Source organism: Oryctolagus cuniculus, chromosome 17 (assembly GCF_051225735.1).
Source record: "Oryctolagus cuniculus isolate XC-2025 breed Fujian yellow rabbit chromosome 17, ASM5122573v1, whole genome shotgun sequence".
Classification (NCBI taxonomy): Eukaryota; Metazoa; Chordata; class Mammalia; order Lagomorpha; family Leporidae; genus Oryctolagus; species Oryctolagus cuniculus.
This window is the reverse complement of record NC_142883.1, coordinates 67,181,366-67,197,112: the sequence shown is the minus strand read 5'-3', so window position 1 is coordinate 67,197,112 and position 15,747 is coordinate 67,181,366. Positions and strand designations below refer to the sequence as shown.

At 46.3% G+C, this 15,747-nt stretch overlaps 1 protein-coding gene and 1 non-coding gene across 2 annotated transcripts; one reads left to right on the top strand and one right to left on the bottom strand.

Annotated features, from left to right (window-relative positions):
• Positions 1–2,402: 2,402 nt before the first annotated feature.
• On the bottom strand, positions 2,403–9,078 carry LOC127486391 (DNA repair protein RAD51 homolog 3-like). Its single transcript, XM_051830240.3, has 3 exons — positions 8,917–9,078; positions 8,655–8,808; positions 2,403–2,665 (listed from the first exon to the last, which is right to left on the bottom strand). The coding sequence occupies exons 1-3, from the start codon at positions 9,076–9,078 to the stop codon at positions 2,403–2,405; spliced, it is 579 nt and encodes a 192-aa protein (XP_051686200.3).
• Positions 9,079–15,486: 6,408 nt separating this feature from the next.
• On the top strand, positions 15,487–15,650 carry LOC138848401 (U1 spliceosomal RNA). Its single transcript, XR_011386156.2, has one exon. It is a non-coding gene; the product is annotated as a U1 spliceosomal RNA (small nuclear RNA).
• Positions 15,651–15,747: the final 97 nt, after the last annotated feature.

Genomic DNA, 15,747 nt, shown 5'->3' with positions numbered 1-15,747 from the left:
GGACAGGCACCTGGCCTCGTAGTTAAGATGCCTGTTAAGATGCTTGCATCACATATCAGAGTGCATGTTTCTTGGCTCTGCTCCCGATTCCAGTTTCCCTGCTAACTCATACCCTAGGAGGCAGCAGGTGATGGCTCAAGTAGTTGGATTCCTGGCCCCCAAGTGGGAGATCTGGACCCTGTTCCCAGCTCCCAGCTTTAGCCTGGCCTGCCTGTGGCCATTACAGGCATCCGGGGAGTGCTAGAGAAGATGAGAGCTGTCTCTTAGTAAACAAATTTTTAAAAATTTGTACATATGAGAAACTATAGAGAAAACCACAAGGTAGAATCCAGCAGTATACATGTCAGGATTCAAGAAAAACTATATATAAATAAATTTTAAAAAGTCAAATCAGAGACCATTTACTTTTTTTTTTTTTTTTTTTTGACAGGCAGAGTGGACAGTGAGAGAGAGAGACAGAGAGAAAGGTCTTCCTTTGCCGTTGGTTCACCCTCCAATGGCCGCCGCGGCCAGCGTGCTGAGGCCGGCGCACCACACTGATCTGAAGGCAGGAGCCAGGTGCTTCTCCTGGTCTCCCATGCGGATGCAGGGCCCAAGGACTTGGGCCATCCTCCACTGCACTCCCGGGCCATAGCAGAGAGCTGGCCTGGAAAAGGGGCAACCGGGACAGAATCCGGCGCCCCAACCAGGACTAGAACCTGGTGTGCTGGCGCCGCTAGGCGGAGGATTAGCCTATTGAGCCGCGGTGCCGGCCAAGAAACCATTTACTTTTATAATTGAAAGCAAAAAGCCGGAACACAAATTACCTTTTCAAAATTTGCTTTAAAATCAAATACTTGGGGCTGTCATTGTGGCACAGTTGGGTTAAGCTGCTGCCTGCAATGCTGGCACCCCATATGAGTGTCGGTTTGAGTCCTGGTTGCTCTACTTCCAATCCGGCTCCCTGCTAATGTGCCTGGGAAAGCAGCAGAGGATGGTCCAAGTACTTAGGCCCCTGCCACTCACAAAAGAAACTCAAAAAGAGTTCTAGACTTCTGGCTTCAGCCTTGTCCAGCCCTGGCCATTGCAGCCTTTTTGGAAATGAATCAACAGATGGAAGATCTCTGTCTTTGCCTCTAAGTCTGCCTTTCATTTGTTTATTTTTTTTTAATCCTTATTTTTTCATCTTTTAACTCTGCCTTTCAAATAAATAAATTTTTAAAAATAAAGTATTTCCACATTGTAAGCACAAAAAAAAGCTTCTCAAACACTTTAATGATACAATTAATGGAATTATATACTACTCAAAGCTCCAAAAGGTCAGTCAGTGTAGCATTTCAAACATTTCCAGAAGTGCTTTTCATAGCCATAGCTACATTTGGTTTTGGAGAAACCAATGTGGAAATCAATATATACTGAATGCATTTTAACATGTGCTTATATTAAGGTGTCCAACTTTAGCTTACACCTGGCAGGATGGAGTATATTAATTTGAAGTTAGACATTGAGAAACAAAGCCCCTGCAGTAAAAAGCAAGGGTCATAAAAGCAGAAAAAAAAAAAGGTCAGATCAGGCTGCGGCCCTTCTCATTTTGTAACAGACATCTGAGAGTTTACCAATAGTACAGTCAAGACATTAAGCTTCATGTTCCAAATGGCCTCTTGCTGAGGTCTGTGATGGGCAAAAATGTAAATTACTTTTATTGTACAGAAAAAAAGGGGGCCATTTTGCTAACTTACCCTCTTCCATGTGTGCTCCTGCTATTAGGTGAAGTAGCAAGCTCTACCACTCTATCAACCATAAAACTTCCCTCTGTATCAATAAAACTGCTTCACCTGCTACTCCTCCAAAACATTCTGATAGCTGCACATCCACTGCCAGCTGCATGCTGTTAAGACAATTACATCAAATCACCAAATCTTTATCATGATAACCAAACTCCAGATAATTATTATTTAGTATTGCTAAAATAAATGAATGAAAATATTTTTATACTCTCCAGAGTAACAGACAGCTGTTTCTCCATGGCCCCAGATATACTCATATATGAATATGCTTGGATTAAGGTGGAGATATGCCTATAAAAGCACAATTATGGACTTTTTAATGGTTTTTACAGCTTCTGTTCTTTTCTTATTATACATTAATTTACTTTCAAACAATTGACTTTCAACTATATTTTAAGAAGTGAATAAAGTAAAAGACTGCACATTTATCCTAATGACCATACTATAAAGTTTCAAGGAAATATTTCCTGTAAGATAATTACATCAATTTATCAAGATGGGGCACTGAAGTAACACAAATGGTAAACTGGTTTTCGCTTGAAACACTCACACAGGAGTCTCCCAATAGTAAACCCACAGAACAACTGTCTTAATCAATGTTTATTAAGCCCACCCTTCAGAGGGGAACATTTTATTTTACCATAATTGTGTTTTTCCAACACCTGGTGCACCACAAATTTCTGTTGTTTTCATTAAGGGTATTCCACCCCCAAGAATATTACCTACTGCTGAACAGAAGGTAATTATGAAGCTCTGGGTATGCTCCTGTTGAAGAAGTACCAATGCTGTACACTTCTTGCCTGACTCAGATGTACCAGCATATCTTGGTTTATTTGTAGGACATTCTCTTCTTATAATTTGCAGAGTTTCTAAGGCTTCCTCTTTAGATATCCCAACTTCTGAAATGAAAATAAGAAAAAAATACTGACTTTAGAAATTTAAAACAGTCTAACACATAATGGGTTTCACTAATCTTGATTTTTAGATAACACTGATGCTATGAGTAGAGTACAAAGAAACCGTAAAAATCTAACATCTTGGACCAGTGTTGAGAAGTAGCTGGTTAATGCCTGTGATGGCATTCCACATGGATGCCAGTTCAAGTCCCAGTTGCTGCACTTCTGATCCAGCTTCCAGCTAATGCAGCTGGGAAAGCAGTGAGAGATGGCCCAGGTGCTTGGGCCCCTGCATCCTTGTGGGAGACCTAGAAGAAGCTCCTGGCTCTTGGCTTTAGCCTGGCCCAGCCTCAGTCATGGTAATCATTCAGGGAGTGAACCAGTGGATGGAAGAGTTTTTTTCTCTCTCTCTCTTTCTTTCTCTAATTCCACCTTTCAAAGAAATAAATCTTGAAAAAAAGTAACATCTTAACTATCTACTATTAACTTTTTTACTTCTTCATTTTAATAAAGGCATCTGTTTTATTAGTCATCACATAAATATTTATTACCTCAGAAACAAAATTAAAAGAAGTTATAGCTGAGTATCCACAAAAGCATCTCAGAAGTAGAAACAGGTAGGTATTTGGCACGGCGGTTAAGAGACCTGCGTTCCAGTTCAGAGTGCCTGGTTTCAAGTCTGGGCTCTACTCCCTATTCCAGCTTCTGATTAATGTGCACCCTTGGAGGTGGTGGTAATGGCTTAAGTACTTGGGTCCTTGCCACCCTCATGGAAGACCTAGACTGAGTTCCTAGTCCTTGTTTCAGCCTGACCCAGGCCCCGCTATTGAGGGTATTTGGGGAGTGAACCAGAAGATGGAAGCCCTCTGTCTCTCTGCCTTTCAAATAAAATGAAAATAAAGGACATAGAAGTAAATTGTACTTTCACTGTCTCTTATGAAGCCACCACTATCTTGCTCTCATAAAATATACATATGCTTTTTCAAACAAGGATGAATGACTTCTTTAACTTCCTAAAACAAAGTATAACTTTAAGAAGTACATGTCAGGGCCAGTGCTGTGGCGTGGCAGATGAAGTTGCCACCTGCAGTGCCGGCATCCCCTACAGACAGATGCCTGTTCAAGTCCCGGCTACTACACTTCTGGTCCAGCTCTCTGCTATAGCCTGGGAAAGCAGTAGAAGATGGCCAGGTCCTTGGTCCCCTGTGCCCTCGTAGGAGACCTGGAAGAAGGTCCTGGCTCCTGGCTTCAGATCAGTGCAGCTCCGGCCATTGTGGCCAGCACCAGTGGATAAAGGACCTCTCTGTCTCTCTCTCCCTCTCTGCCCCTCCTTCTCTCTCCGTGTAACTCTGACTTTCAAATAAATAAATAAATCTTTAAAAAAAAATACATGTCAGCATTGTGGCAGGCAAAACTGCCTGCAATGCCAGCATCCCACATGGGTGCCAGTTCAAGACCCAGCTGCTCCACTTCTGATCTAGCTCCCTGATAATGGCTTAGGAAAGCCATTTGGGGAGTGAACCAGCAGATGGTACGTGCTCTCTTTCTCTCTCTTTCTGTAACTCTGCCTTTCAAAAAAAAAAGCAGTGTGGCTAGCAGTGTAGAAGATATTTAAATTCCCTTCAGAAAAACAGACAGTGTTCAGGTAATCTGGACAAAACTGGGACACATCTCCTGCAGTCAGAGCAGTTCCTTCTATTTTGAAGGTACAAAGCGTATTTCAGTCACTTCCATCTAAGAGTCCCGTCTTGGGGCCAATGCTGTGGCCTAGCAGGTAAAGCTGCCACCTACAGTGCTGGCATCTGCATGGGCGCTGGTTCAAGCCCCAAATGCTCCACTTCCAATCCAGCTCTCTGCTATGGCCTGGGAAAGCAATGAAAGATGGCTCAACTGCTTGGGCCCCTGCAACCACGTAGGAGATGTGGAAGAAGCTCAGCTCTGGCCTTTGTGGCCTACTGGGGAGTGATCCAGTGGATGGAAGACTTCTCTTTCTCTCTCCTTTCTCCCTCTGCCTCTCTGTAACTCTGCCTTTCAAATAAATAAATAAATCTTAAAAAAAAAAAGGGCAGGGAGTTGGAGCAGCAGAGCATTAAGGACTTAAACTTGTGTTCTAACAATGCAAGCAGTGGCTCAACCCACTGTGTCACAACACTGTGCCTCCCTGCCTTGTATTATTCAAAAGAACTTTTCATGGAAACATTGATATAAAAATTTCATTTCATGGCGGGGGCTGACATCGTGGCACAGCAGGTTAAGCCTCCACCTACGATGCCAACATCCTATAAGTGCACTGGGTTAATCCAGGCTGCTCCACTTCTGATCTAGCTCCAGCTCCCTGCTAATGAACCTGGGAAAGCAGCGGAAGACAGCCAAAGTGTTCAGGTCCTTACCACCCACTTGAAGACCAGGATGGAATTCCAGGCTCCTGGCTTTGGCAAGGCCCAGCCCTGGCCATTGCAGCCATTTGGAGAGTGAACCAGCAGATAGAAGATCTCTGTCTCTCCCTTTCTCTCTGTAACTCAAAAAAAAATTTTTTAAATAAACTCCTAAATCACTCCAAACTTTTAATGAGAACAATTATTCAATGCACAAATTTTTTTTAAAGATTTTATTCATTTTTATTTGAGAGGTAGAGTTACAGACAGTGAGAGGGAGAGACAGAAAGGCCTTCCTTCTGAGGTTCACTCCCTGAATAGCTGCAACGGCTGGAGCTGCACCAATCCAAAGCCAGGAGCCAGGCGCTCCTTCCAGGTCTCCCACATTGATGCAGGGGCCCAAGGACCTGGCCCATCTTCTACTGCATTCCCAGGCCATAGCAGAGAGCTGGATTGGAAGTGGAGCAGCTGGGACCAGAACTGGTGCCCATATGGGATACCAGCGCCGCAGGCAAAGGATTAACCTACTGTGCCACGACGCCGGCCCCAATGCACAAATATTTTTAACATTATATTTATTCTCCTCAACTACACGGTTTCATTTCTATTTGACAATGTGGCCTGAAAACAGAAAAGATGCTACAGAAACAAACAATGGTGAGTCTGGCATCATGTCAGTTTGATAAATCAGTGACTGACTTAAGTATATGAACTATAATTTTGGTAGTAAGAAAAGGTAACAGTGGGGCCAGAGTGGTAACATAGCAGGTTAAGCCACCACCTGAGACACCTGCATCCCAAATTGGAGTCCCTGAGTTTGAGTGCAGCTCAGCTTCCAATTCTGCTTCCTGCTTATGCACATCTTGGGAGGTGGCCAGTGATGGCTCACGTACTTGGGCCCCTGCCACCCACATAAGAGATTCAGACTGAATCCAGGTTACTGACTTCAGCCTGGCCCAGTCCTGACTGACGAAAGTGTTTGAGGAGTGAACCAATAGTTGGAATAACTTACTTTTAAAAAAAATTATTTTTCGGCCGGCGCCGCGGCTCACTAGGCTAATCCTCCGCCTAGCGGCGCCGGCACACCGGGTTCTAGTCCCGGTCGGGGCGCCGGATTCTGTCCCGGTTGCCCCTCTTCCAGGCCAGCCCTCTGCTGTGGCCAGGGAGTGCAGTGGAGGATGGCCCAGGTGCTTGGGCCCTGCACCCCATGGGAGACCAGGAAAAGCACCTGGCTCCTGGCTCCTGCCATCGGATCAGCGCGGTGCGCCGGCCGCAGCGCGCCGGCCGCGGCGGCCATTGGAGGGTGAACCAACGGCAAAAAGGAAGACCTCTCTCTCTGTCTCTCTCTCTGTCCACTCTGCCTGTCAAAAAAAAAAAAAATTATTTTTCGCCAGCGCTGCAGCTCACTTGGCTAATCCTCTGCCTGTGGTGCTGGTACCCCAGGTTCTAGTCCCGGTTGCTCTTCTTCCAGTCCAGCTCTCTGCTGTGGCCCGGGAAGGCAGTAGAGGATGGCCCAAGTGCTTGGGCCCTGCACCTGCACGGGAGACCAAGAGGAAACACCTGGCTCCTGGCTTCAGTTCGACTCAGCTCGTTGGCCGTAGTAGCCATTTGGGGGGGTGAACCAACGGAAGGAAGACCTTTCTCTCTCTCTCTCTCTCTCACTGTCTGACTCTGCCTGTCAAAAAATTTTTTTTTTTTACTTGAAAGAGTTAGAAAGAAATCTGTCTGCTGGTTCACTCCCAAAATGGCCACAACAGCTGGGGCTGTGACAGACCAAAGCCAGGAGCTTCATTTGGTCTCCCATGTGGGTGCAGGGGTCCAAACACTTGGGCCATCTTCCACTGCTTTCCCAGGCACATTAGCAGGGGGCTAAATTGTTAAGTGGAGTAGCCAGGTCTGGAACTGGTGACCATATAGAATGCTGGCCTCTCAAGCTGTGGCCTAACCTGCTATGCCACAATGCCAGCCTCCTCTCTTTTTCAAATAAAGTTGATGCCCAAGAAAAAGCACGTTTAAGTCAGATTGTTCACATTGTAAATCCTGACTGCACCACTTACTATGTTAAATTTTTGTACCTCACATTTTTTTCTTTTGTAAAATAAAAATGAAAACAATGCACGTAAAAATCTTGGTAAGGGGCCAGCATTGTGGCACAGTAGGTTAAAGCATCCACCTGCAGCACCAGCATCCCATATGGGCACTGGTTCTAGTCCCAGCTGCTCCTTTTCCAATCTCTCTGCTACAGCCTGGGAAGGCAGCAGAGGATGGCCCAGGTGCTTAGGCCCCTGCACCCACAGGAGAGACCCAAAAGAGGCTCCAGGCTTCAGATCAGCCCAGCTCCGGCCATTGTGGCCATTTGGGGAGTAAATCAGCGGATGGAAGACCTCTCTGTGTCTCTTTCTCTCTGTAACTCTGCCTCCAATGTCATCCAAAACAATCAATAATTGCTAGTAATTATTACTGGGTCTCTCATTTCTTCTTCGGAAACCCTATTTATTGAAAGAAAAAGAGCCCATCAAACTTTAGGGGACACAGTCTGTGGGATGACTACTTAAATAGTTAAGGTTGGGTCTACAAGTTATTGTTCAGTGGTAAACTGAAACCTTATCTCCCACTGTTAAGGGCATTAGCTTGAAGTCTGTTTCATCTTCTTCCATGGAGATGCGCAGGTCTGGGCACCCCATATTGCAATATGCACAGCGAGAGCATTACAGGATGCAGCGGTTCCCTCCAATACATGCAACCACGGCGCTCAGAATGTAAGGTTTTAGTCTTTTCAGTGAATTACACAAGGGGTGTCTTCTTTCTACTTCTTTTCTCACTCAGTGGCTCTACCTACACGAATCCTACATGTCTCAAAGAATTCTCATCCTTGGAATTTTGGAGCGGAGAATAAGATTAGCTAGTCTTGGGCCGGCAGGCAGCTCAACAGGCTAATCCTCCGCCTAGCGGCGCCAGCACACCAGATTCTAGTCCTGGTCCGGGCGCCGGATTCTGTCCCGGTTGCTCCTCTTCCAGGCCAGCTCTCTGCTGTGGTCCGGAAGTGCAGTGGAGGATGGCCCAAGTGCTTGGGTCCTGCACCCCATGGCAGACCAGGAGAAGCACCTGGCTCCTGCTTTTGGATCAGCGTGGTGCGCCGGCCGTGGCGGCCATTGGAGGGTGAACCAACGGCGAAGGAGACCTTTCTCTCTCTCTCACTGTCCACTCTGCCTGTCAAAAAAAAAAAAAAAAAAAAAGGATTAGGTAGTCTTTCTAGTTTCCCGTTCTGTCTCCACTAGTTCCTAACCTAGTTATGAAAAGTCATTTAACCTCTTCAAAACAAGAGACCGGCTCTCTCATCTGCATATTGCACAAAATCCTAGTAAAAGCATTCTTTTGCGCATGAGAGAATCCTCAACTCATCCAGGAGGCGCTAAGACAAAGAAAGCAGCCACAATTCGTGTGACCATTCAGACAACTGTTAAGCGGAGTCAAGAAAGTGTTTCTCGGCCTAAACGTGGCCATGAGAGGCGGAGAGACGTGGCGGCGGAGCCTGGGCTGCATCAGCCTTGCAGGCGGGAGCACCCCGCCGCGGGCGGCTCCGACAGCGGCCAGCGCGTCGCCACCTCAGCAGTTACCTTTGCTGAGCTCCGAAGGCTTCACTTCCAGGAGCTCCTCAGCCGTCTGGAAGCCCGCAGTCACCAGCTTCACGCGCACCGCCGGCGACAGCGGAAAACTCGCTAAACCCCGCTGCATTTCAAAACACGGCCCCTCCGCGCGCGCAGGGTGGGGCTATACTTCGGACCGCAGAAACTCGCGCCCAGAGACGGGCGTGCGTGTGACGTCACACGCAACGCGCGGAGGGGGCGCGTCTGCGGCCTGGCCGCATGCGGGTCTGGCCTTTGCGGCCGTGTGAAGATGTGCTAACGTTCGCATCCGCGGCATTTCCACTGCGATTCCTCCAAATCTCGTGCGTGGTTTCCTAATCAGACGTATATTATGACGTATAAATGGGTTTAGACCGTAGGGTGGACAGCCAGGCCCAGTGGGCTCTGCACACATTTCCTCGCCTTCGCCCTGGCCTGTCTCATGGAAGGCTGGGTCATTTTATAGAAATGATCTCCCCGAATGGGAGCAGTGGGAAAATGAGGGTACACTGACCGGTAACTGGACGTTTGGAATGGAAAGTCCAGGAAACAGCCATAGAAAGACTAACCAGTGTGCCGTTAGGGTGCAAGTCTCTTGGCTCTCCTCACCAGCCGTCCACACCCCCAGCCTGCCCCAAGACTTCCCGCGCTCGCAAAGGATTGTGGGCCAGCCCCCCACCGCCGCTGGGGAAAACGCTCGGCGTCCGGGCGCGTCACCCACCCGCCGACACCTTCCCACGAGTCGGGCCTGGCGTTTGGGGGTTTCTGAGACCGTTAGAGCTTCACGGCCTGCCTAGTTCAAGAAGATAGCTGGAAAAGTAAGCACGTAAAGCCCGGGGTTTCTGGGGTTCTGAGAGGGAGGGGCAGGCCTGTGCTGGAACGCTCCTGTTCCGTGAGAGTTGGGAAGCGGTGTTCAAGCTGTGGAAATGGCCACTTGGAAAACACAGAACTCCAGGGAAAATGGAAGGAAATTTGAAAGATGCCTTGTAAGGGTCTCTCCTTGTCCAGGAAGCATGGCTGACTTTTTTAGTGGAGTAACCTGTACCCTACTTGTTGCCTGGATTCCTCACTCTGACTTGCTGTCGGCTTAAAGGACCTCCTGAAGTATTATAAATCAGAGCCCTTCAAGTTCTCAGGAGCTAAAGAAGGAACCAGCTTATGCGGAGCACATGAACAAATCCCATACATGTAAATGCTCATAGGCATTCCGCCGGAACAGAGCTCGGGCCTCAAGGCCCAGAACAGTTTTTCTCAAAGCCAAAATTCAAACCTAGTATCGTTTTTTATTACCCCGAGCTGCCTCCAGACGTTGAGCCCCTCCTAAGGGGCGCGGCGGGGCAGAGGCAGGGGGACTGACGGCAGGAGAGCCTGCTCAGTTTGTACCCAGTGTAGGAGACCCCAGAAAGGCTGCCAGACTGCTCCAAACGTGGCTTGGCGCTCAGAACATTGCTGTACTTCTAATATGATCTATGCCTGGGCACTCGCTGGGCATTACTTAAGTGTTGTCCTCCAGGAAATTCATGCTTATGCAACCTGGTTCCTGGGTGAAGAAAAGATGGTGTTACCACATTCAGCGATAGCTCTTCTGTTAGCTTGGTCATGCTCAGTGGAATTGGTCATATTTAGAATTTTATTTCATCAGCAGTGGAGACTTAAGAAACTTGTGGATTCTGCCATCAGCTATACAGTTAGGTGCTAATAACATTCTCTGGTCCTTGAGTTGCCTGTACCGACTACCATGTCCAAGATAATTCTTAAAGTTTCTTTGATGCAGTTTACTCAGCTTTCAAACTGACATCCAGGTTTATGAAGCTAGGCACCTGGAACTAAGCAAAACTAGGGGATAAATATGGAATGTGCACCTTCCTGTATTGTCAGTTTTCTCCAAATTTCTTTAGAGAGGGAAGGGTTGAATTATTTAACTGGTGAGTCATTTAAAACGTTGTCTGTTAAGTAAGCATTAAGGTACTGTGGCGTAAAATGTAAACATTAAAAGTTTTCAGATAGTCATAAGCTGGATAATTTAGCTGCTCAGAAATGTTTTTATTGTCTTTTTTTTTTTTTTAAGATTTATTTTGGCTGGCGCTGCAGCTCAATAGGCTAATCCTCCACCTGCAGCGCCAGCACGCTGGGTTCTAGTCCCAGTCGGGGCACCAGATTCTGTCCCAGTTGCTCCTCTTCCTGTCCAGCTCTCTGCTGTGGTCCGGGAGTGCAGTGGAGGATGGCCTAAGTCCTTGGGCCCTGTACCCACATGGGAGATCAGGAGAAGCACCTGGCTCCTGGCTTTGGATCAGCGCAGTGCGCCGGCCACAGCGCACCAGCCACAGCGGCCACTGTGGGGTGAACCAATGGCAAAGGAAGACTTTTCTCTCTGTCTCTCTCTCTCACTGTCCACTGTGCCTGTCAAAAAAAAAAAAGATTTATTTTATTTATTTGAAAGACAGAGTTACAGAGAAAGGTAGAGACAGAGAGAGAGGTCTTCCATCTGCTGGTTCACCACCCAATTGGCTGCAATGGCCGTAGCTGCGCCAATGCAAAGCTAGGAGTCAGGAGCTTCCTCCGGGTCCCCCACGTGGGTGTAGGGACTCAAGGACTTGAACCATTTTTCTACTGCTTTCCCAGGCCATAGCAGAGAGCTGGATCGGAAGAGGAGCAGCCAGGGCTAGAATCAGCACCCATATGGGTTGCTTGCACCACAGGTGGTAAATTGACCTATACTGCACCACAGTGCCTGCCCTCTGACTCTGTCTTTTCAGTTAGCATATTAATGTCCATTTGCATCCATTTTATCACAAATCTCAGGATTTCAATTTTGTGGCTGATTCATATTATTTTATGTATATATAAAATTTGCTTTATCCACACTTCAGTTTATGGACATCTTTTCTATTGTAGATTTGGCTGCTAGGAACTTGGGAATAACTCTTTATTTTTAATAGAACATTTTTATTGAATATAAATTTCAGAAGTATAACTTCTGGATTATAGTGGTTCTTCCCCCCATAACCACCCTCCCATCCACAAACCATCCCATCTCCTAAATGGAACCATAATGTGTGGAATGTCTCTGAAAACCCTATAAAAACCCTGACCCTTGACTTCTCGGGGCTGCTCTGTTCCTGCGTGTTCAGAGAGCCCCAGCATGCTGGATCAACAAACCCCTTGCTGATTGCATGAGAGTGTCTCTTGGAGTCGTTCCTTGGGCTGCGGATGCTTCTCGACCCTAACACTGACTGCTCTGTTCCCCATCCAGCTTCCTGCTGGATGCACCAGGGAAAGCAGCAGATGATGACCCAAGGACTTGGGTCCCTGCCACCTATGTGTAAGACCTGGATGGATTTCCTGTTTCATGGCTTTGGCCTGGCCCAGACCTGGCTGTTTCAGCCATTTGGGGTGGGAACCAGCAAATGGAAGATCTCTCTCTCTCTCTATCTCTCTCTCTCTCTCTCTGTCTTTCAAATAAATAAATCTTTAAAAGAAAAAACAACCTCCACTGCAGGTGTTTGGTCTAGCAGTTAAGATGTTCATTAGGACACTGGTGTTCCAACTGAAGTTAAATGAATTCTAGTCCTGACTCTGCTCCCAATTCCAGTTTCTTGATAATGTACACCCCAGGAGGCAGCAGGTTATGGCTCAAGTGGCATGGTCCTTGCCATCCATGTGGGCGATCTGAACTACTTCCCAGCTCCCAGCTATTGCAGACATTTGGGAAGTGAACCAGCAGTGAGAGCACACACACTCCCTCTGGCTTTATGTGTCTCTGCTTCTCAAGTAAAAAAGTAAAATAATTTTTTAAACATTTATTTTTCATTTATTTTAAAGACAGAGTTACAGAGAGTGGTAGAGACAGAGAGAGAGGTCTTCCATCCACTAGCTCACTCCCCAAATGGCCACAACAGCCGAAGCTGAGCTGAGCTGATCTGAGCTAGGAATCAGGAGCCCCTTCTGGGTCTCCCACGTGGGCGCAGGGGCACAAGCACTTGGGCCATCTTTCACTGCCTTCCCAGGTGTATCATCAAGGAGCTGGATCAGAAATGGGGCAGTCGGGACTTGAAACCAGCACCCATATGGGATGATAGCACTGCAGGCTGGGGCATCAACAAGATGAGCCACAGGATTGACCCCAGATAAATTTTTTTTTAATTAAGAAAACTCATTTCTTACTGTCTCGATTCCTCGCAACCACCATTATGTTTCAATGACTTTGATTACACTTGATACCTCATATAAGTGGAATGTATAGAATCCATCCTTTTTGTGATTGGGCTTATTTGACTTAACATAATATCTTCAAGGTTCATCTATCTTATAGTGTGTGTCAGAATTTCTCTTTAAGTCTTAATTATAGGGGCTGGTGCTGTGGTGTAGTAGTCTAAGCCTCTGCCTGAGGCACTGGCATCCCATATGGACACCAGTTTGTGTCCCAGCTGCTCCTCTTCTGATCCAGCTCTCTGCTATGGCCTGAGAAATCAATAAAAGATGGTCCAAGTGCTTGTGCCACTGTGCCTACATGGGAGATCCGGAAGAAGCTGCTGGCTTCTGGCTTCGGATCAGCCCAGCTCTGGCCTTTGAGTCCATTTGGGGAGTGAACCAGCAGATGGAAGACCTTTCTGTCTCTACCACTCTCTGACTGTAACTCTACCTCTCAAATAAAAAATAAATAAAATATTTAAAAACAAAATAAGAATGCACAAATCTGAAACTGGCATTTGGGATTTAAGAATTGTTGGTGATTATTACCAGTATAGGTCATATGTATGACTTTTTCCCCTTATTCAAATAGTTTGCAACCAGATTTTGAGATAACTTGTTTCACATAAAAGTATTTATAGATTTTCTTTCTTTATAGGCATAAAACACACATATAATACTTATTTACAGAAGAAAATATATAAAAATCGAACTGATAGTCTGTTGGAAAAAAAGTCTTGAGTAGTAATTTTCCCCTGCATCACAAAATCCCCTTCCCCCTGCCCCATTTTTTTTCTTACTATTTTGGACACTTCTGTGTTCTTGGTTATTGCGTGTTAATCTTTAATTACGATTTTTTTTTGACAAGCAGAGTTAGACAGTGAGAGAGAGAGACAGAGAGAGAGAGAGTTATAAACAGTGAGAGAGAGAGAGAGAAAGGTTCACTCCCCTAATGGCCACTATGGCCAGCACTGCACCAATCCGAAGCCAGGAGCCAGGTGCTTCCTTCCAGTCTCCCATACGGGTGCAGGGCCCAAGCAGTTGGGCCATCCTCCAGTGTACTCCCGGACCACAGCAGAGAGCTGGACTGGAAGAGGAACAACCGGGACTAGTACCCGGCGCCCCAGCCGGGATTAGAACCCCGGGGTGCCGGAGCCACAGGTGGAGGATTAGCCAAGTGAGCCACAGCGCTGGCCTAATTACAATTATTTTTAAGATAGCAATAATTTCTTCCCGTTTTAAAGATACAAAAGTGGCTACTATATTTTGAAAGAGAAGAGACTACAAGAAGAAATCTTTTATGTAAGAATTAGGAAATAGGGTGGTTCTAGTAATGTTGCAGAGACAATTAAAGAATACATCTGTTCAACTTAGAAACTCAAATTCTAATGTACTGTGAGGAATGAATGGAAAGGGTTGAGAATTATGATAATGTTATTAGGTGGGCCTGGAATATGTGAATTCTTAGCCATTGTCTGAGACAGGAGTGTGGGGAGCAACTCGGACTAGACTGTTACTCGAATTAAGATTTATTCTATGCATCTGCTCTCCCACAATATGGCGCTGGGAGAGGAGGAAACAGCTTCTACACAGCTGCCTCCAGTTCAACCAATAAACAGCAGGACCTGCTCCTGATTGGAGGAGAGCAGCGTACTCGGCGTGTGGGTAGCAGAGTTGGGATTGGTGGAAGAGGACTATAAAGGAGGAGAGAGACAACATGCACGAGGAACATCTAAGGGGAACATCTACCTGAAGGAACACCTGTGCAGCCCCCGAGAGAGCCTGCCGGCGGTGTGCCGCTCCCCCGTGGAAGTGGGGAAAGTGGCAGGGGGAACCGCCCTTCCACGGAGGTGGAAGGGACGGTAGCCAACCTGGGAAGGGCCGAGCAGACAAAAGAACAACGCAGGGTCCTGTGTCGTTCCTCCACGAAGACGGGGAGCAACAAGGAGGAGTGACATTGGTCACAAAGGTGTTTTCCAGTGATGATGGTCATCTGTCCCACTGTGGGCCTCAAGTGGGGAACTCAGTTCTTCCCTGTTTTTTTTCCCTTCAAAATTAGAATTAGCATTTGTATAACTCATCTTTCAAGTGAAGATGATCATTTGTTTCCTGTTTGAAAGGAAGCAGGCTGCACATAAGCCTGAAGTTTTGTACTGACTTGACATATATTGAACAATACATGCTGTGAATTGTCAAATTTAGTTTTTCCAGATTTCATCTTTTCAGATTTGCTCATTCAGGTTACATGGACAACAGCTGGGTGAACTGTGTCAGAAATCACAGTGATACCAATATTGACAAATCTTTGAAGGCAAAAGTTTATGTAGGTTTATCTTTAAGTTTTAGTTCGGTAGCATCAGCCAGTATACTAGGAAAAGGATGCCGAATGAGCTCAGCAAAAGGGGTGTGGAATATGTAGATTAAGTGCAGTGGCTGCCAGTCTTTTGCACTCTAGGTTCATATTTCCTAAGATTTTTGGCATAACCACAAATAGAAATACTGATGTTTTATTACTGCAGTTTGAATTTTTTATTGAAAAATGAGAAACATTGCTAGATTGCATGATAAAAATGACCTTAACTTTGAAGTGGTTTGAATATGAGGGTGAGATACCAAGCAATCCCCTTAGCTCATACTTACTTGGCAGGTGGAGATGTTGTCCTCACAAAGGTGGTCTTCCCAGGATGCGGCTCATCCATTGTGCTCAAATGTGTGGAGCCCTGTGATTTCCCCAAATGTGAGAAACCTGGCTGCATAACCTGTGCAAGTGGGGGACTGTGGTCGCGCTTTTCCCTGGCTTTTGTTGCTCAAAGGGAAAACATAATAGTCTTAGGTTTTTGCGTTTTTTTTTGTGGTTGATTTTCTCTGGATGCGTTTGTACAGTTCTATCTAG